The following is a 22713-nucleotide window of genomic DNA, read 5'->3' as shown; positions in this document are numbered from 1 at the left end:
GATTCAGATTGAGAAGTTGAAGCACAACCTGATGAAGGCTGAAGATGATTGTAAACTGGAGCGGAAACAGACAATGAAATTAAAGAATGCAATTGAAAAAAGGCCAAGCAGGGATGTAATCTATGAGCTGCAAAGAGAAAATGAGCTGCTGAGAGCCAAAATCCAGGAACTTGATAAACCACTACAGGTGAGGTTTACTATTCCTTCCCCATGCCATTACAGGTCTGGAAAGTTATTATAAAACATTTTATCCAAAATCAAAAATAGTAGGAAGACGGGAGTGATTTTGTGAATGAGCCAATAGACATTTTTACTTATTGATATAAACCTCATTTAAAACGTACTTTTTAATAAATTGAAGCTTCCAATCCCATTAAAAAAAGCAGATCATTCTTAAAATATTTTTAAATGCCCCACATGTGCCAGATAGTATCCTTGGAAGTAAGTCCTCTCCTTTTCTGGGAGTTTCTAACTACTACTGTGTTGGCCCAGCTTCTCTGTTCTCAGCTCTCTACATAAACTTTAGTGTGGTTGTTGCAATAAAGATGTTAACTGTAAATATACCTTTACTGAAAGATTTCTGTTGAACTTAATTCCTAGCTGTATCTGAGTACCACAAACCCAAAATGCTGTTTAATTTTTTTAATATTCAAAGCAAAGTCACCCAGCCATCCAAGGGGGGGAGGGGGGTCTAAAACTGAAGAGTGCAAAATCTGGTGCATCTGCATAGAAACCAATCCGCTTCCAGGTTTTATTGTCAAAAGTTAATTGAACAAACCGAAGTTAGAAGCTAACTGGCTACCATGAACAGCTGCACAGATTCTGAATGCTCCAGTTTTAGAAAATCTCCCCCATGGCTGGTCAACCTACCTGTGCCATTGCAAGACATTTATAATACGAACTATGTTAACCTAATGCCCTTTCTGTTGTTTAGTTGTAATAGGGACATTGTGTTCAGTGGCACTGAGGAAGAGAGGAAGATCCAACAAAGGGCTGGGTATTGTGGGACATGTAGTCCAGAAGGCTGAGATTTGCAAGGAGCCGATGCATGCTGGGAGAGGATATATATGTTGGAATCCTGAGAGTGCGCTTCCTTTTGGGACTACGGGCTGAAGCTGCAAGCAGGGACCTTGCTGCTGTGAGAGTTAAGTAGGCTGCGTGGTCCGGATGGTGTGGAAAGTCTTTGGCGCATGAGCTACAGACCTGCCAGCAGATCACCTGTCCACAGCTTCCAATTGGCAGAATTGACTAACCTGAGACGCAAGCATTGTTGCCGCCTCAGTTACAGCAGTGTCACAAGGCGCTAGGCCGAGCATCCAATACTGGTTGCAAATTCTGCAGCAGCTTTCCAGGACATCCTAATCCCTTGAGCCACGGTATCATCAGGATCGGTGACCAGGCAGAAGCCCAGACTCTGTATACTCTTCATTAAGGGAAATTGCATACACACACCTTTTACGCCTCACATCTGCTTACAAGTTTGTGATCTTTACCTGGAATCATCTACCTAAATATCTACTACTGCTGGTCACCATTGTACAGCAATCCTTTCGGGCCTTTATTGAGCTAGTTGAAGACCCAGGATATTCTTCCCACCAAGACACACTTTGATACTCCTCAAGTCCAGAACTCTGTGCTTATTTCTGTGCATATCCTAAAGGGGGACTTTGTTTAGAGCTGTTCATTGCATAGCTTATACATTTAGCTTTACAGAATGTGTTGTTTATTTCTGGACCTGTTTCATCAGGATTTTAAGGGAGCAGGCTGACACCGAAAAGTCTTTCTTTTCCCTTTTATACCTGAGGTCAAAGGCTCCCTACTGAGCATATTTGGAGCACTGTTTGTATCATTGTGTTCATCTCTGCCAAGTTCACCTGTGTTCAAACTTTGAGTCCAACAAGGTAGTAATTACATAAAGAGATATTCACAAAATACTCAATACAATACATGTGCATTATGTCTGAACCCAGGGTGTCAGAAGTGTCAAAAGGCTTGCAAGGTTAGGGCAACCTTTGGGGACTATCATCTCACAGCGGTCCTCATGAGGGTGGCGCTACATATGTTAAAGCGGGACTCTGTTTAGAACTGTTCATAGCATAGCTCATTCATTTAGCTTTACAGAGTGTGGTTTATTTCTGGACCTGTGGCATCAGGATTTTAAGGGACCAGGCTGACATTGAGAAATTTTTATTTTCCCTTTTATACTGAGGTCAAAGGCTCCCTACTGAGCATATTTGGAACACTGTATCATTGTGTTCATCTCTGCCAAGTTCACCTGTGTTCACACTTTGAGTCCAACAAGGTGGTAATTACATAAAAAGGTATTCACAAAAATGTTATTTCCTTTTTTCTGGTTACATAATTCTTAGTAAATAGTTGCATTACTGCATTCAAGTGCCTGTTCAGTTGTGTCCTGTGTGCATTATGTCTGAACTCAGAGGTATTGGGTGGCTTGCAAGATCAGGGCAACCTTTGGGGGCCTGTGCTTTCTGCGGCCCTCATGAGGATAGCTCTGCATTAAAAACAAATTAAATAGCTTTTTTTGGTTTGTAGTGCTCAGATACAGGTAAGTTCCACTCTAAAGAAGAATTAATTTCAACAAAAATCTTAAGTAAATCTCCCCCAAGTCCTCATGCTTTATTTTATTGAGAAATCACTTTGAAAAACAATCCCCTAGCATTTCTAGCCACAGCCATCTTGAGTAAGGACAGCTGATTCATGTAGTATTTACTTCCTGGAATCCATTTGCCCTTAGCTCAGACATGTAGGCAGCAGGGAGGCTGATAAAAACACTCCTCATGCTCATGAAGACTCCTGGGATGTATGACATCATTTTAGCCTATGCCTGAAACCAGAAAGCAACTGAAGAAATTAAAAAAAAAAAAAAGTTTAAAATTGTTGAATATACCTTCCTATCTATTAACTTAGGCTAGCAGCATGAGAATTAAATTATGTTGACTGAGAGAGTAAAGTTCCACTTTAAGGCAGATCTGTGACAACATTGTAGTGTATCATTAACTGAGAAGTAATATGAAAGACATAACTCTTGCATTCTTATAACTGTTGGCGGAGGTCATTGTTGTCCGACTGTTTTCTGCTAGTCAATTTTAACTTTTCTTTTTATAAAAAGATAAAAAAAAATCAGTCAAAGCTGAGGTCCGAGACATTGTTGGACACCTCTTAATCATTGTTAGCAATGTGTTCATCTCTTGAAAATGTACCCTTAACAAAGACATATATATAACTTTCAGAATTTGCCAAAAGAGGAGACCTCAGAGAAGATACGGCTGTACATCCAGGATCTGGAAGGTGAACGTAGACAGGCCTTGGAGCAGTATCAGGAGATGGTCAACACCGTGTGCACGCTAAAAATGAGTCTGCGGCAGGCCGAGGACCTCCGAGACAAGGTATCTGAATGTATGATCACTATGGGACCATATTAAAAACACACTACTGTTTTGTAAAACAAAAACCCTGATGTATGGGTTACCATTATGCTTAGTACAATTTTTCTTTGACAGGCCTAAGCAAATCTCATCCAGGACTAGAGGCCAGTTTTAAAAACCTACGAGCCAGCACTATGCAACCTGCATATGCAGAAATATAGTGCCTTGAAATAGTATTCATACCCCTTGATATTTTCCACATTTTGTGATGTTACAACCAAAAACGTAAATGTATTTTATTGGAGTTTTATGTGATAGACCAACATAAAGTGACATATAATTGTGAAGTGGAAGGAAAATGATAAATTGTTGTCAATATTTTTTACAAATATCTGAAAAGTGTGATGTGTATTTGAATTCAGCCCCCTTTACTCTGATACCCCTAACTAAAATCTAGTGGAATCAATTACCTTCAGAAGTCACCTAATTAGTAAATAGAGTCCACCTGTTGTGTAATTTAATCTCAGTTTTAAATACTGCTGTCCTTGGAAGCCCTCAAAGGTTTGTTAGGGAACATTAGTGAACAAACAGCATCATGAAGGCCAAGAAACACACCAGACAGGTCAGGGATAAAATTGTGGAGAAGTTTAAAACGGGGTTAGGTTATATAAAATGATCCCAAGCTCTGAACATCTCACGGAGCACTGTTCAATCCACCATCTGAAAATGGAAAGAGTATGGCACAACTGCAAACCTACCAAGACATGGCTGTCCACCTAAACTGACAGGCTGGGCAAGGAAAGCATTAATCAGAGAAGCAGCCAAGAGGTTCATGGTAACTCTGGAGGAGCTGCAGAGATCCACAGCTCAAGTGGGAGAATCTATTAGTCGTGCACTCCACAAATCTGGCCTTTATGGAAGAGTGGCAAGAAGAAGGCCATTGTTGAAATAAAACCATAAGAAGTTCCGTCTGCAGTTTGTGAAAAGCCATGTGGGGGACAACAAACATGTGGAAGAAGGTGCTCTGGTCAGATGAGACCAAAATTTAACTTTTTGGCCTAAAAGCAAAACGCTATGTCATGCACCGCCTAGCAGGATCTCTAGTGACCCACAGAATGAGATTCCCCAGAATGCGGAGTCTAAGTCCCAGTCTGCCTTTTCACCAGAGCCCCTGATGGTGGGGATGGACTTGGTGCAAGTGGTGAGCCTGATGTGAAGAGGCTGACAGGTCCAGGACCCGTGCGGGATGGATGGATGACAGTCAGGAGTAAGCGTGGTCAGAGTAGCCTGGTCGGTAACGGTGGAGGCAGATCGGTACAGAGCAGTAGGCGAAGAGTAACCGGGTCCCGAGCCAAGGTTCAGCAACAGGAGGTCCAATAACAAAGGGGCAGGCAGAGGAATAGTCAGGGACGAGCCAGGGATCAGAGCAGGAGAAGGTCAACAGGAATCAGGACAGGCAGGGCGGCAACTAGGAATGCACTTCAGAAAACAGGTAACAGGAACTAGACCTTGCGGCAATCTGATCACCGCCTGGCTAGTTTAAATAGTGCGCCCTGCACCGTCATTGGTGCCAGGCGCACGCCCGCGTGCGCATGTGCAGCCGCAATTGCCACCGCAGGCGCCCAGGTCCTAATGCCTGCACATTGGTGTGCCTGGGCAATCTGTGCATGTGCAGACCCATGCGCCTCGGTGAGACCCACGGTCCCTGACACGCTATGTGTGGAGGAAAACTAACACTGCACATGGCCCTGAACATGCCATCCCCACCGTGAAACATGGTGGTGGCAGCATCATGTTATGGGGATGCTTTTCTTCAGCAGGAATAGGTCAGGGTTGATGGGAAGATGGAGGAAGGCAAACACAGCGCAATCTTGTATTGAACTGTATTGTTACTGTACTGTCTCCCTCCATAATGCAAAGCACTGAGCAAACTGTCGGTGCTATATAAGTCCTGTATAATAATAATCTTAGAAGAAAACCTGTTATAGTCTGCAAAACACTTGAGACTAGGGTGGAGGTTCACCTTCCAGCAGGACAATGACCCTAAACATACAGCCAGAGCTACAATGGACTGGTTTATATGAAAGCATATTTATGTATTTAGAGTGGCCCAGTCAAAGTGCAGACCTAAATCCAATTGAGAATCTGTGGCAAGACTTGAACATTGCTGTTCATAGACGCTCTCTCTCCAATCTGACAGAGCTTGAGCTATTTTGCAAAGAACAATGGGCACAAATTTCACTCTCTAGATGTGCAAAACTGGTAGAGACCTCCCCAAAAAAAACTTAGTTGCAATTGCAGTGAAAGGTGGTTCTACAAAGTCATGACTCTGGGGGGCTGAACACAAATGCACGCCACACATTTCAGATATTTATTTTGAAAATCATTTATCATTTTCCTTCCACTTCACAATTATGTGCCACTTTGTGTTGGTCTATCACATAAAATTCCAATAAAATACATTTACGTTTTTGGTTGTAACATAACATAATGTGGAACATTTCAAGGGTATGAATACTTTTTCAAGGCACTGTAAGTTTATCATATGTATATGTGTATCCATCATCAGCTTGATCCATATCGCAGTGCACCAGTATGGGCGATCCTTGCGTGCATAGAAGTTCATAAATACAAAAGCAGCCATAAACATTTCAGTAATGATAACTTCCACAGTTATTGGGTGTTTACAATTCTGGCTGGGTGTACGCAGGTGCTGGATAAGGAATTACAGTTTTAATATCAATATTTAGGCTGCTCTGCCTTTATTGTCCTGGCAGCTGTCCATGATAGGAATCAACGTACATCAGTAGGAAGTGACACAAAGTTCAGTGAACTCCAGTCAGGTACTGAGACAGCAGTTTGGCAGGGGTCATAAACACACACCATAAGCCCTTTGTGTTTATTTTGTAGGTTAACACTCATACCATATTCACTTTATTAGGTACTACAACTATCATAATGCTCCAGGAGGTCTCACTTGGGTTACAGGTTGAAGAAGCGGGTTGTAGAAGCATGCTAGCTGTGCCCACTGCCCATCTCCTTACTAAACCTGTTCCAGTCTCTACCAGCTTCTCCCAACAGCACCTTGTGAGAGTGGCAGTCAGCTGTGGGCAAGGGAAGGTGGAGCTGTTGGGGCAAGTAGTTGGGAAGGGACATACTTGAGTGGAGGGGAGCAGGAGTGGAGTGTGGAGGAGAGGGAGGAAAAAGTTATTTAATGTGCCACTCTTGCTTCCAAGCTGGACCAGGAGGCCAAAATAGTTTTTTCAGTCGCAGTGATGACCTGATGTTCAGTGAGGCTTTACACTTTCTGTTTTCCCGTTCTTACATATGGCATCAGACATGAATGGGAGAACCCAAAGCAGCAAAGCTGAAGTTTAGGTATGAATTTTATGTCATAGTTACATTCGTCCAGCTTGAACTCATATACTAATATAAAACACAAGGGTGCAGCGCTAAAAATATATCCTGATATCACTGAACAGGACGTAAATATGTGATGTTATAAAAACACAATAAAGTGCTCATAAAGTGACAGTGCAATTCACATATAAATCAGTCTGTAATAAAGTGCCATAAATGTGATAATCGTGAGCACTATATTCTGTATTTTAGAGAGACACCACTGTTTAACAGCATATGAAGTCCAGAAATGATGGTAAAAATTCATCCAAATATACATCCAAATATAGTCTCTAACAGGTGAAATGTGTGCTCCAAGTTATCATTCAGGTGATGTGCCAGAAAGGAATGTTAAGACTGCACACTCACCAGATAGATAATCATAATTCACAATGTATATGATAATCAGCCGGAGGTCTGCCTTAATGGTAATCAGCAGCCTGGTCAGGTCCAAGAGATCCCCTTCCTCCAGGTAATCTGCCACACAACTGCCGTCCTCCAGGATGGGCTTTGGATTTGGCTGTAATAAGACTTCTGTCTGCTTGATAATTTTTTCAGTCCATACTTTTGTGCTTTCAGCCTTGGCAAGAATATTCTCGAGGTGGGCATCTAGCTCTGTATTCTCTGCCTGTCCAAGTTTCTCTTCTGTAAACTGCACTGCCCAGCTCAGGAAGGTGCCGGCGTCAGTGTCACTTTATGGGCACTTTATTGTGTTTTTATAACATCACATATTTACGTCCTGTTCAGTGATATGAGGATATATTTTTAGCGCTACACCCTTGTGTTTTATATTTAAATGTAGTATCCTGGCACAGGGCATCAGTCAGAGCTGTTAATATCATACCATAACCACAATGTTTTACTGTTGTTGACGCAGCAATGGATGAATGATCTCTCTTGAAATCTGCTTTTACCATCACATTGCCTTATAGCTTACTGATCCAACTTCAAATTGTGTCCTACATTATTTGAGAGGTGCCATATTGTTTTTTCCGTTGTGGTTATAGATATGTTACCACCTTGTGGTAATCTGTAGCAGAGTAAACCACTTTTTTCAGACATGAAAACACTATGGGGGAATTTAAAGCTGCTGTTCCACTTTTTTCTGTTCCCTTTTGTTACTTTATTGCACCAAATTCATGAAGCATTTGCAACACTTCTGGTTCTGACAGCAACACATGCACCAAATTCAAATTCAAAGTCCTCTGAACTCTATTACCACCTCTCCTATGTGCCTCTACAGTATCAATTCCACAAAATTTTAACAAACTAGGATCTGAATTGTGGAATTCTTTAAAATGCCTTGACACACTATGATCCTTTTTCCCCTTCTTAATGTTGGCTACATGTTCTCTTAGCCTATCACGGAGGAAATATTGAAGTTGATTTTAATATATATAAAAGATGTAGCAAGGTATGATGTATAGGGATGAAATATATGTATTAATTATTAATTTTTGTATATGTAATATTTTTGTATTGTTGTGAGTAGGTTCCTAAGTAATAATCCCTGGGGGGGTCTAGCACAGGGCTTGAAAAAGCCGCTCGCCAAATGTGAGGAGAAATTCCTCTGTGTCGAGCAGCGAGTGGCTGCGAGCGGTGAGCACAGATGAAGCTTGGAGAGACTGCACCTGCGCTTCAAGCCTCATTGTGAAGCCAAGTTCAGGTTTACAACTTCCGGTTTCTGGCTTCTGCGGCACTGATGCCGAGGAGACAAGTGCAGGAGAGGTCCGCTCTCCGCTGAGACACCCTATCCACCACCGCGGGGGACTCGGGGGGACAGTAAGTACTGTATGTAACATGTCCTATCACTATAATGGAGTACAGGGGAGCTGGGATATACATTACTCATCTCCCTGTACTCCTATATAGTGATATGACATGTATACAGTAATCATTACTGTATACATGTGATATCACTACAATGGAGTACAGGGGAGCTGGGATATACATTACTAGGATTACTGCATACATGTCATATCACTATAATGGAGTACAGGGGAGCTGGGATATACATAGTGTATACATGTCATATCACTATAGTGGAGTACAGGGGAGCAGTGATATACATTACTGTGTACAGTTTTATATTTCAGACTATTCTAAAGATAAATGTAATTTCATAAGCTTTAAGGGGGCGTGGTTGGGATTGGGGGCAGGCCGGGGGTGGGGTTGGTGGTGGGCCTGGGCAAGGTTGGGTGGGGCAACTGGTGGCGAGTAAGTTTTTTGTGACCGGCTAGTAGGTCTGGATTTTAACCCCTGGTCTAGGATTTATAGCAGTATGAAGAGGGACAATATTTAATCCCTGGTTGTGGTAGGATATATCATATCAGAAAGAGTGGTGCTCATGGGGATTAGCTGGAAGTCCTTAGGTATTTTTTATATATATATTGCTGAAATTGTATGCTTATCAGGGATTGAATCTAGTGATCGTGTCCATTTGCGGCTGTGTGCCCTTGAAGAATATGGCGGTTCCAGCTTCCTGCAAATTACACAGGTCAGGATAAGAGGAACCGCCTCTCAGACATCTGGATCCATTCAGAAGAAGTTCAGAAGTGACGAAATGCGTCAGGGGACGTGACGTCTGATGTAATTGCGCAAAATCGGAAGTGGCGGTGCGGCCATTTTGTTGACTGGAAAAACGTGGTTTTTGATCCCTGGAAGCTGCTGTGTCTGGATCATGGGAATCTATCACTGAATATTGAAAGTCCCTAATGTAAAATGCTGCATTAAATTTTTTTTTTTTTTTTTAAGTCCGCAAACGTGGAACTGTAACGAAAAAAACCCGTAAGTGTCCGCAAAAAAGTGCAAGTGCAGAAACACACACACGAAAAACGTGCACTTAGGGGTGTGTTTGTCCTACCCCCGAAAGGGTTGGACCGTTCACCCGATCCCCCGGGGCACGAAGCTCCTGACAGGGACAAGGTTCCCATTTGGTCCTCCTGGCCAAAAGGCCTGGTGGACCACCGTTCCTTATGCCCAGCCGAAGCCGGACATCCAGTACTAGGCAAGGGGGTTCTCCCGAAGAGAAAACCCCCTAGGGATCAGGGGAGGAAGGAACCGTATGGCCACACATCCTCCCCCTAGACTTCAGGTAAGGCCCATTTTTTAATACATATTACATCATGCTACATGGGTCTTTTCTATCTTTTATGAGGATGATGGTGAATTGAAGGCTTACCCTACATACAGTTATTGAGAGCTTGGAAGTGACTGTCATAACATCTGATTATCCCTTAAGGCTTGATATTACTCCATGAGGGTAATTGTGCGCATTCTTGCCATTTAGAGGTGGTCACGGAGTGTTCACTTTATTTGTTTTAAATTTACTTTTGTTATTTATATCTTTATTTTTTTTTGTTTGGTTTGAGTGTACACAATTTGTCACTTTATATTAGTTTATTTTAGTGTACACAGAGTGATTTTGCATGATTCACGTGTTACTTACAGTTGAATCTATTTTATGAAAAATAATTTTTGCACAGATATTGTATATACTTATTTTGGTTTGAAAGGTGTATATACACATATTTTGAAGGTAATACACTATTTTAGTTTTATTTTCTCGAGGTAATCACTGGGTTTGGAATGCTGGAAATATTTAAGTTGGACATACAGCAGTGAGAAATTTTAGTGGACTTAAAAAATAAACTTTTTAGGACTTTATTTAATTTTATGGTTTAATTTATCTATTGAGTTAAGGTGAAGAAAAAGGTATTTGAATATTGGTATTTGCTTTCAAGGGTGAAAGTGTGACTTTTTCTTGGGTTTAAAGTGGAGTATTCACTATATGGGTATATTTAGGTTTTAGTTGCCGAGTGATTTATCTAATAATGCACCAAATTCAGTTTGTTCTAAAATGCTCCACGTTTACATTGTGTCACATTGAATACACCATTTCCACATTGTGTTGCATTGAATGTGCCAATTGTAAAAGTGGAGCTAATTAAGACCAACTCTCTTTTCGTGTACAGAGAGAAAAACTGGCTCAGACAGATTCTGTGAAAGTGTCTCTCATGCATTCTAATAGAAGAGCAGCATGAGCCAAAATCAAGTACAAGTTTTAGGTACATGAATTTGGTGCATTCTTCACCACTTTTAGAATGCATGAGAGACACTTTCCCAAATCTGTCTGCATCCATCTTTATGAACTCCAGGGTATATATTCTTTAGGACAGCACGAAAAAAAAATCTCTCTCTCTCTCTCTCTCTATATATATATCTATTTATATATATATATATATATATATATATATATATATATATAGATATATATATATATATATATATATATATATAGATATATATATATATATATATATATAGATATAGATATATATATATATATATATATATATATATATATATATATATATATATATATAGAGATATATAGTAATTGCCTTTTGTATTTCCCAGTACTTAGAAGAGAAGGAGGTGTCAGAACTGCAGTGTACAGCCCTGAAGAAAGACTCCAAGATGTACAAAGATCGAATAGAAGCCATTCTACAACAGATGGATGAAGTGTGTATAGAGCGCAATATGGTATGTACCTTCTTTTATTTAAAATCATTAATCTTTTAAAATTCTAAATAAATTTCAAATGTGTTTTTAGCTGTCTGCCTGTAGTTAAGATTTAAAGCCGCAATCCTATAACTGAAACCATTATACTTACCTAAACCTGTTTGTTTGATTTTATGTATACAGCTAGATTTTGTTTTATACATAGCTCTGTTATTTCATAAATTTTTTTTCCCCCCACGTATCAGGCAATTGCAACACGGGAGGAATTCCATACACAGTATACCAAAGGTCTGAAGGATAAGGACGCTTTAAGGAAACAGCTCCGGGAACTAGGCGAGAAGTATGATGATCTGCAGATCCAGTTGATCAGAAGTGAGGGGAAACTGCTATCTCTGGAGACCAAGCTGAAGCGAACAGAGTCACCAGCGCTGGTACACAACACATAATACCTACATAATTTACCTGGGAATATCTGGATCAATCATCTGTAAGAGGTCCTCACTCCGCTAGAGGCCTACAGAAGAATGCCCTTCAACAGATTTTATTGTGAGGTTTAGGCTGCTTTCACACTGCTCCATTGCAAAAAAGCGGTAAAAACACATGCATTGTTCCTTGTTTGTTACTGCATTTCCGATGCGTTATGCACCTGTGAAAAAATAACACGTGACTCCAAAAACACACCAGTGGGTGAGTTTTTAATTCATTTCAATAGGGAAGTTCATTTTTGGTGCATTTCTTTACCGCAACAAAAATGCATAAAAAATGTAGTTTGCATGACTATTAAAAATGCAACTGACCCACAACGGACTGGTGTAAAGAGCTTTACCTACAGGTAAGCTTATAATAAAGCTTACCTGTAGGTATAATGAATATCTCCTACATGATACATGCACAGCGCTCTGAATTGAAAGTATACAGAGTATGTTGTCAATCCCGAGCACTGTGACTGTGTCTACCATGTGCATGTGTGGGAGTGACGTCATTCCGTCTCAGCCATTCAAATGACCAGAGCCCATGAACCCGGAAGGAAGACCGGGTGCAGATGGAAGCCCTGTCAGTGGTGACAGTGCGCCATTGGAGGGCTTTGTTTAAGGGTACCTTTATCATAATGTGCAAATATGTGGTACATACTAGCACATTATATCATTTACCTTGCAGGGGGACTTTTTTTTTTTTTTTAATTACCACTTTAATGGTCATGCATTTTTCTTCCACTTTTGGTAATGCAAAAATGGAAGAAAAACTGATCAGTGTGAAAGGGGCCTAATTTTGTAACTAAAATCTTTCCATATGCAGACCAACAGTGCCACTTGTAGGCTGTAAGCTGGTACTATACTACATGCAATTAAACATGAATATAATGTGCATAGCTTTGCTAGCATAAACACACAGTTGACTATAATCCATTACAGAGTAATTCCTTATATGTTTGGTAAAAACATATAAGGAATTTATTGCATATCGGTGCCTTCTATTGTTCTGTAAATATTGAGAGAGATATGTGCAACAGTAGCATGTAACAGAATTAAAGCAATAGCGGAACTCTTCAGAGTGAGTGTAAAGTGGAGAGTTCTGCCATTTATATAACCCCATGATCAGCAATAAGAAACACATTGCACATCCTTTTATATACAGTCAGGTCCATAAATATAGCCATGTCTTTTTACAGTGATTTCCAGCGGCATCGACCAGGTATAGTATACAGTCAGGTCCATAAATATTGGGACATTGACACAATTCTAACATTTTTGGCTCTATACACCACCACAATGGATTTGAAATGAAACGAACAAGATGTGCTTTAACTGCAGACTGTTAGTTTTAATTTGAGGGTATTTACATCCAAATCAGGTGAACGGTGTAGGAATTACAACAGTTTGCATATGTGCCTCCCACTTGTTAAGGGACCAAAAGTAATGGGACAATTGGCTTCTCAGCTGTTCCATTGCCAGGTGTGTGTTATTCCCTCATTATCCCAATTACAATGAGCAGATAAAAGGTCCAGAGTTCATTTCAAGTGTGCTATTTGCATTTGGAATCTGTTGCTGTCTACTCTCAAGATGAGATCCAAAGAGCTGTCACTATCAGTGAAGCAAGCCATCATTAGGCTGAAAAAACAAAACAAACCCATCAGAGAGATAGCAAAAACATTAGGCGTGGCCAAAACAACTGTTTAGAACATTCCTAAAAAGAAGGAACGCACCGGTGAGCTCAGCAACACCAAAAGACCCGGAAGACCACAGAAAACAACTGTGGTGGATGACCGAAGAATTCTTTCCCTGGTGAAGAAAACACCCTTCACAACAGTTGGCCAGATCAAGAACACTCCCCAGGAGGTAGGTGTATGTGTGTCAAAGTCACCAATCAAGAGAAGACTTGAAGAAGTGAATACAGAGGGTTCACCACAAGATGGAAACCATTGGTGAGCCTCAAAAACAGGAAGGCCAGATTAGAGTTTGCCAAACGACATCTAAAAAAGCCTTCACAGTTCTGGAACAACATCCTATGGACAGATGAGACCAAGATCAACTTGTACCAGAGTGATGGGAAGAGAAGAGTATGGAGAAGGAAAGGAACTGCTCATGATCCTAAGCATACCACCTCATCAGTGAAGCATGGTGGTGGTAGTGTCATGGCGTGGGCATGTATGGCTGTCAATGGAACTGGTTCTCTTGTATTTATTGATGATGTGACTGCTGACAAAAGCAGCCGGATGAATTGTGAAGTGTTTTGGGCAATATTATCTGCTCATATTCAGCCAAATGCTTCACAACTCATTGCACGCCGCTTCACAGTGCAGATGGACAATGACCCAAAGCAGACTGCAAAAGCAGCCAAAGAGTTTATTAAGGGAAAGAAGTGGAATGTTATGCAATGGCCAAGTCAATCACCTGACCTGAATCCGATTGAGCATGCATTTCACTTGCTGAAGACAAAACTGAAGGGAAAATGCCCCAAGAACAAGCAGGAACTGAAGACGGTTGCAGTAGAGGCCTGGCAGAGCATCACTAGGGATGAAACCCAGCGTCTGGTGATGTCTATGCGTTCCACACTTCAGGCTGTAATTGACTGCAAAGAATTTGCAACCAAGTATTAAAAAGTGAAAGTTTGATTTATGATTATTATTCTGTCCCATTACTTTTGGTCCCTTAACATGTGGGAGGCACATATGCAAACTGTTGTAATTCCTACACCGTTCACCTGATTTGGATGTAAATACCCTCAAATTAAAGCTGACAGTCTGCAGTTAAAGCATATCTTGTTCGTTTCATTTCAAATCCATTGTGGTGGTGTATAGAGCCAAAAATGTTAGAATTGTGTTGATGTCCCAATATTTATGGACCTGACTGTAGTTCACATATGAAACTCATAATGCAGTAAACATAACAAACATACTAGGAATGCCACATTCTTTGCAACAGGCTGGCTGTAATTTCATTACAGGTTCAATGTACATTTCTGAAAGAGGCTATGGCCAATTACAGGAGAAGGACAGGTGAGGATTCTGAGAAATCCTGTCTCCAAAGTGAAGATTGTTGCCATGGCTATAAGGAAGAAACATTTAAACTGGTTGCAAACCCTCACATATACAGTGAACTGACTGGCCTCCGGTAATGCACAGAGATTAAACAAATCATCCTACATAAATTGTACCTATTTATTTGCGGTGTCCTCTTCTCTAAATCTTTTCAAAGTCCAGATCTTATAAAACTTGTTAAAGAATTCAGAAAAAAGGGGACGGAGAGCTAAAATTACACACTGCAGAGCTCAGTGAGGAGAGCTCCGAGAGCTGATTGGAGGGAAGGGACACCCCCCGCCCCTTCCATACAGCACACAGGAACAGAGCTGAGGCTAGCAATATGCTGGAGCTCCCTCCCTGCCACTATTTTTCTCTTGTTTGGGGTCTACTCACTAAGAGATAAATACTGCATTCATTTTTGAGTTAAAATAACTCGGGCGTTATTTATCTGAAAAACAGACACTACACTAAATAACATGCGTCGTTTACAGAATGTGTTAAATATTTATGTTTTGCGATAATTATTCAAATTTAGCGTTATTTTGGGGGGTTTTTTAAAAATTTTTTTTTTGCATGCAAACACTGCATCAGAGGAAGATAGTTCTGTAAATAAATGCAAAATTCTCCGCAAAATTAAGCATGGAAACATGGATGGATGGGGGAGTTTGCTTTGAATATTAACAATTAATTAAATGGTATTTTTGGTTTGTGGTGCTCAGATGCAGTGCAGTTCCACTTTAATGGCACCGTAAACAGTTTGTTTATTGAGCCAAGGAAGTACAGGCATCAGTAGCTACAAGGATCGCTGACAAGCCAATCTGTAGTTAGGAGCAAAATCAACATCCATCAATTTCCACAATCGAGCAATCATCTGGGTCCTCTGCATCAAAACTGCAGAACATTTCTGCAGTTTTTAATGTTTTTATTTGGCTTCTGCTGTTCTACTTTTTCCTGTGGGTACACTTCTGTTATTGGCCTAGTAAGGCTTTGAAGTGTATTTGTCTCTTTGATTTAAAAGAGATGCCCAAGCTGTTTTTGTTGATTAATATAGAAAGGTTCCCCATTATCAGATGCAATTTAATCAGCTTTGCCTCCCATGACCTAAGGCTCCCTACATACCATTACACTGTAGTAATGCACATTACAGGTGTTAGTGCATTGCAGTGAATGGCATCCCAATTTGGGTTGCCACCTCATCTCTTTGAAACTGAACACATAATAATTACACAGGTTCTGTGGTTGATAAATGTAGTAATTAACTTCACTTAATATTTTATCTGCATTACATTTGCCTGCTGTAATTAGTATGTGGTTGATTTTAAAGGGATGAGGTAACAACCCTAATCCCAATGCAAAGCGTGATACCACACTGCTGGGCATTGCACTGGATATAAAGATGCAGGTGCATTTATTTTGTCTTCTTTGGTACATCGACAGTCCACCTAACCACTCTTAGGTTTATATCAACATAATGGACAGATTAAATCCAGCCTAAGGGTTTATTTAAATTTTCCACAGCCTCTGAAAAGCAATATGTAGTGGATCATTTTTCATGTGACAAGCAGACAGGGTTTTTGAATGGGAATACCGCACTGCAACTACAGGCCTAGCCTTTGGTGAACAGTTGTGACGTGGCCTTTTTCACATTTTTGAGGTGGCAAAGCATTGTGGGTACAGCATGTGTACAGCTTCATCCAGGCTACCATGTTATTCTAAGGTGGGTGGTCAAGCAGTAGTAAAACCATGGCTCAGTATCCTATTTTTACCACTCCCTCACCACATACACAAATGAGTCCTAGTTTTTAAAGGTAAACATGGCTGCCAGGTTCACTTTAAAGTTTAGGAACTTTGCTTAAGTTGTAGCTCTATTAATGCACTTTTGCAACAATGCAAATGAGTACAGTCCATGATATTTTTTTATTTTCTCTACTAGCTATATTTTCAGGACAGCCTACTTTTTTTGTTATCTTGCAAATTTCTTCTTAACATTCTACTAAAACCATTGTTAATTATACTTAGCCTGCTTAGCCTTAGACCCTGAAAGAAGGGCAGACCCTGAAAGCTTGTCCTGAAAATGCTGTTAGTGCAAAAAAAAAAAACCAGTATCAAACGTATCAGGGACAGCACTCAACTATGTTAAGAACTTTGAGAATTCATTATAATCATAGTATCCATCTTTGTGGAACCAGTTCCTCAAGGCTCACAGCCCAAGACTAAAAAATCAGGAGGATATTGCCTATCTGTAAGCAGGAAACAGACCGCCCACTTACATTCCATACTGGCAGGGCTCAAAAACATCTTCCAGATTTACAGTATGGCTGTAATCATGATGATTTAACTGGAAACTCTGCATTTCTTCTTCATGGGTCACTCTGCATCAGTGAACCCAAATTGGGTTGCTTTCTCCTCTTGCTATGGAGTGATCACAACTAGATGTAGATTTATAACTACATAGTTTCTAGCCTTTTCTGTAGTTCAGCATCCACAACCTGGCAGAGGACAGTATGACACTGCTCCTTTATTACTCAAATTACTCTTCACAAGTGAACAACAAACCCATGATGTTCCATCTGCTTCACAATTTGCATCCATTGGTTACCCCCTTTCTTACTGGCACATTTACAAGATCTTTTCTGGTGATATTTAATAGGGTGAAGTCCAAAAATAGAGAACTTTACTGACAAACATGTAGTCTTTCAACAAATGAGGAAGTCAAACAGACTTCTTCTTTAATGACGACAGATTTCTTTTTTCTGTCCCAATCCCCAGTGCATTCTCTTGTTCAATCTCCATCTCCTATATTGATTAGTCACAATCACAGCACCATACGTGGAGACATTATTTGTGTCTCCACCAGAAGCATCAACAAAACTCCCAGGGGAGCGCGATCAAAGGCAGAATCTGACCTGTATTGTGGAGTATATCTCAATACACTCAGACAGTGGTGTATTTAGGTTTCGTGCTGCCCTAGGCAACACAAAAATTGTCTCCTCCCCCCGCACGGAGAGACACTGACAAACAGCACCTCACCCAAGGGAGCCTTCCACTACCACTGCCCCCCATACACTGGCAACCCCTCACCCCACCCTGGAAAGAGAGAAGACACTCACCTTCACAGCTCCAGACATCCCCGGGAACAAGAGTCAGGCTCTTCATACACTATTAAGCAGCCCCTCTCATTTCCACCTGGTCCCCATGCTGCGTGTGTCCTTTCTTCCATCCCTTCTTTCAGGGGGGGGCGCTGTCCCCCAGAAAAATGCATCTGCCCCACCAGAAAAATGTAGCTGCCCCCTGAAAAAATGCAGCCCTAGGCAAATGCCTTGTTTGCATTGTGATAAATACGCCCCTGCATTCAGAGCAGAATGCTATTACTTCTAGCTACGTGTATCCTCAGCCTGAGACCAACTAACAAATATCAGATACAAAACTGTATTTCCTTCTTCAATCCTTTTTGCTTGATTGTAGCAAAACCTCACCCTGTTAACTGAGAGAGAGCAGCTATTGCTTTGGACTCCCTGAAGGAGAATAGCTGTATCTGCTATCCAGAGGTGTAACTAGAACCTTCAGGGCCCTTGTGCAAGAAACTATGAAGGGCCACCCTGACACCTCCTAAGCAAATAAGTCACAAAATAATTTGAAATGTGCCTGCATACTAATATGGCAATCACATGGGCAGGTACTTAGGATTACAGGAAAAGGACTTCTACCTCTTCTTCACTGACTTTAAGGGTTCTGATTCAGTGACTCTGAAAGTATGAAAGCCAGAATCAGCATTATACCCAGGGGACTAGCAATCTGTGTTCAGCAATGGCATATTTTTTCTCATGACAAGTTTACTAGAAGCTATTAGGTAGTTTGCCTTAACAATCCACTTAAAACTAAAGGAAACTATAAGATAGATTTTGGGTGAAGTTTGTACTTTCACTTTGGAATGTAGATGAAACACACAGTATGCAGCCCCGGGCTTCGTATTACTGTGGAAGGCCAGAGCGGGTTGTGCACCATGAGGGACTAGCACCTGGATCAAAGAGGAAGCTGGCAGAATGATATTTATTTATTTCAGGTACTTATATAGCGCCATTAATTTACTCAGCGCTTTACATATATATTGGACATTCACATCAGTCCCTAACCCTCAAGGGGCGTACAATATAAGGTCCCTAACTCACATTCATATACTAGGGACAATTTAGTCAGGAACCAATTAACCTACCAGCATGTCTTTGGAGTGTGGGAGGAAACTTGAGTACCCGGAGGAAACCCATGCAGGCACAGGGAGAACATGATGTGCAGGAGCCTTTTAACAGCACCATATTTTCCATGCAATCTATATAAACTGTATCATACTATCATCCAGGCTATCACGTGCTTGATGGATGAGTTAAAGAAACCAACTCAGAGGAGCATTTTCTGCAAATGTTAAATGGGTATTCTCTGCCTTGTCATTCATACAGTAGTTTATGAATGGCCAAGAAGATATTTCCCAGAATTCTCTGGCTACTTTGCTTTATCAGCAGCTGGCAGCCTCGAGGGTACAATATTCTGTAGCTATTTGCAAAGCATTCCTAGGTAATGGGTCACAGAAAGTGTGAAACGCCTATTGCACTGGATAACAGGTGATAACATGCCTTTTTGTCTTTTTTGCAGTCCTCTGATGCAGATGAATGTTCATCTCGAAGTTCTTTAGAAGTAAGTTGACACTTTCTGCGGATTTCCTTATTTGCACCCCCCAACTATCTAAAAAGAGAAGTCGCAGTAGCTTCCTTTGTCCTCTCTTACACTGTATTAAGTGGTATATCTTATTTAAAAATCATCAATAGATTATCATTTATAATAAAAATGTATTTCAGAATTCTGAATCATAGGATTTCTCTGAAACGTTTTGTGTTCCAGCTTCTCCTCTCCTTATTATAAAATAAATAAAAAATCACGCAGCTATAGTGGGAGTCCCTCATAAACAACAGCAGTAGGTGTGCAGACCCAGAAACTCAGCATCGAAAGTGAAGAGATTGAAAAAACCTCCCCAGGGGGGTTTCACCTGCAAATATCCATCAAACACCGAATTATCATTAAAGTTTAGGGTGAAATTACCCTTTGTTAAAATTATTGTTTTATTACACAGTGCAGGTGGAATTTTGCTTTTTGCTGACTTTTTCTTTTTTTTCTCTCTTGAAGATAACTACTTTGATCAGTGTACCTGAGAACAAGACACAACATGATAGTAAGTTGTGTACTAAACTGCAAGTAAACATTTTGAGAAATTGAAATTAAAGAAAAATTTCAGTTATGGATATTTTATACAGCTTGGACCAATGTAACTATGCATATATCATACCTGGCTGATGCCCCTGGGAGCTGGAATCACTGAAGTAGATACGCCAGTCATCTCCACTTGTTTCATTATTCATCACCATCCCTCCTCTTCACCTTATTCAATCAGAAAATGTTTTGCATTCATTCAGAAAATGTAAGGCATTCTCTGAATGGCACCCATGCTGAGTGGCTGACCTCCAGTGCTCAGAATGTAGCAGGGCAGCTGAATAGGGCCCATAATAAGTGGTGATGACTGGAATAGCCATGTCTTTTTACAGTGATTTCCAGCGGCATCGACCAGGTATAGTATACAGTCAGGTCCATAAATATTGGGACATTGACACAATTCTAACATTTTTGGCTCTATACACCACCACAATGGATTTGAAATGAAACGAACAAGATGTGCTTTAACTGCAGACTGTTAGTTTTAATTTGAGGGTATTTACATCCAAATCAGGTGAACGGTGTAGGAATTACAACAGTTTGCATATGTGCCTCCCACTTGTTAAGGGACCAAAAGTAATGGGACAGAATAATAATCATAAATCAAACTTTCACTTTTTAATACTTGGTTGCAAATCCTTTGCAGTCAATTACGGCCTGAAGTCTGGAATGCATAGACATCACCAGGCGCTGGGTTTCATCCCTGCTGATGCTCTGCCAGGCCTCTACTGCAACTGTCTTCAGTTCCTGCTTGTTCTTGGGGCATTTTCCCTTCAGTTTTGTGTTCAGCAAGTGAAATGCGTGCTCAATCGGATTCAGGTCAGGTGATTGACTTGGCCATTGCATAACATTCCACTTCTTTCCCTTAAAAAACTCTGGTTGCTTTTGCAGTATGCTTTGGGTCATTGTCCATCTGCACTGTGAAGCGGCGTCCAATGAGTTCTGAAGCATTTGGCTGAATATGAGCAGATAATATTGCCCGAAACACTTCAGAATTCATCCTGCTGCTTTTGTCAGCAGTCACATCATCAATAAATACAAGAGAACCAGTTCCATTGGCAGCCATACATGCCAACGCCATGACACTATCACCACCATGCTTCACTGATGGGGTGGTATGCTTAGGATCATGAGCAGTTCCTTTCCTTCTCCATACTCTTCTCTTCCCATCACTCTGGTACAAGTTGATCTTGGTCTCATCTGTCCATAGGATGTTGTTCCAGAACTGTGAAGGCTTTTTTAGATGTCGTTTGGCAAACTCTAATCTGGCCTTCCTGTTTTTGAGGCTCACCAATGGTTTCCATCTTGTGGTGAACCCTCTGTATTCACTTCTTCAAGTCTTCTCTTGATTGTTGACTTTGACACACATACACCTACCTCCTGGAGAGTGTTCTTGATCTGGCCAACTGTTGTGAAGGGTGTTTTCTTCACCAGGGAAAGAATTCTTCGGTCATCCACCGCAGTTGTTTTCCGTGGTCTTCCGGGTCTTTTGGTGTTGCTGAGCTCACCGGTGCGTTCCTTCTTTTTAAGAATGTTCAAAAAAGTTGTTTTGGCCACGCCTAATGTTTTTGATATCTCTCTGATGGGTTTGTTTTGTTTTTTCAGCCTAATGATGACTTGCTTCACTTAACAAGTGGGAGGCACATATGCATACTGTTGTAATTCCTACACCGTTCACCTGATTTGGATGTAAATACCCTCAAATTAAAGCTGACAGTCTTCAGTTAAAGCACATCTTGTTCATTTAATTTCAAATACATTGTGGTGGTGTATAGAGCCAAAAATGTTAGAATTGTGTCGATGTCCCAATATTTATGGACCTGACTGTATGCGTAACTACATTGGTCCCTGCTGGACCAACGTGACTATGTATAAAATATCCATACCCGGAATTGTCTTTTGGTGTGTAACACTTAATTCATAGCTCTGAAAAATGTTAATCGCTTGCCATGGTTTCTTTCATTCCTACTTAAGAGGGTTCTCCATCTTCAGTGGCATAAAAGCAGACCCCCAACTTCTAATTATCGTACTGTTATTAATTCTGTTAAGTCAGATTTGTGATTTACATACACTCACCAGCCACTTTATTAGGTACACCTGTTCAATTCCTTGGTAACACAAATTGCTAAAAGCCAATCACATAGCAGCAACTCAATGCATTTAGGCATTTAGACGTGGTGAAGACGATTTGCTGAAGTTCAAACCAAGCATCAGAATGGGGAAGAAAGGGGATTTAAGTGACTTTGAACGTGGCATGGTTGTTGGTGCCAGACGGGCTAGTCTGAGTATTACAAAAACTGCTGATCTACTGGGATTTTCAAGCAACCATTTCTAGTATTTACAGAAAATTATCTGAAAAAGAGAAAATATCCAGTGTGTTGTGTGGATGAAAATGCCTTGTTGATGTCAGTGGTCAGAGGAGAATGGACAGACTGGTTCGAGATGATAGAAAGGCAACAGTAACTCATGTCAATATGGACCAAAATCTCTGAGGAATGTTTCCAGCACCTTGTTGAATCTATGTCATTAAGAATAAAGGCAGTTCTGAAAACAAAAGGGGGTCCAACCTGGTACTAGCAAGGTGTACCTAATAAAGTGCCTGGAGAACGTATGTCTGCCACACTG

The 22713-nt window shown here is 40.8% G+C and overlaps 1 protein-coding gene across 2 annotated transcripts in view; it reads left to right on the top strand.

Annotated features, from left to right (window-relative positions):
• The window catches only part of CARD9 (caspase recruitment domain family member 9), an 84738-nt gene that overhangs the window by 44165 nt on the left and 17860 nt on the right, over positions 1-22713 (top strand). For both annotated transcript variants that reach the window (XM_089677032.1, XM_089677031.1), the window contains exons 5-10: positions 8-187; positions 3252-3407; positions 11205-11330; positions 11555-11740; positions 19477-19518; positions 20005-20050. In XM_089677032.1, coding sequence (XP_089533158.1) covers positions 8-187; positions 3252-3407; positions 11205-11330; positions 11555-11740; positions 19477-19518; positions 20005-20050 — 736 coding nt within the window. The remainder of the gene's footprint in view (positions 1-7; positions 188-3251; positions 3408-11204; positions 11331-11554; positions 11741-19476; positions 19519-20004; positions 20051-22713) is intronic.

Source organism: Staurois parvus, unplaced genomic scaffold (genome assembly GCF_062004578.1).
Source record: "Staurois parvus isolate SC_StPar_1 unplaced genomic scaffold, SC_StPar_1.0 ptg000176l, whole genome shotgun sequence".
Classification (NCBI taxonomy): Eukaryota; Metazoa; Chordata; class Amphibia; order Anura; family Ranidae; genus Staurois; species Staurois parvus.
This window is presented reverse-complemented; position numbering and strand designations above follow the sequence as displayed.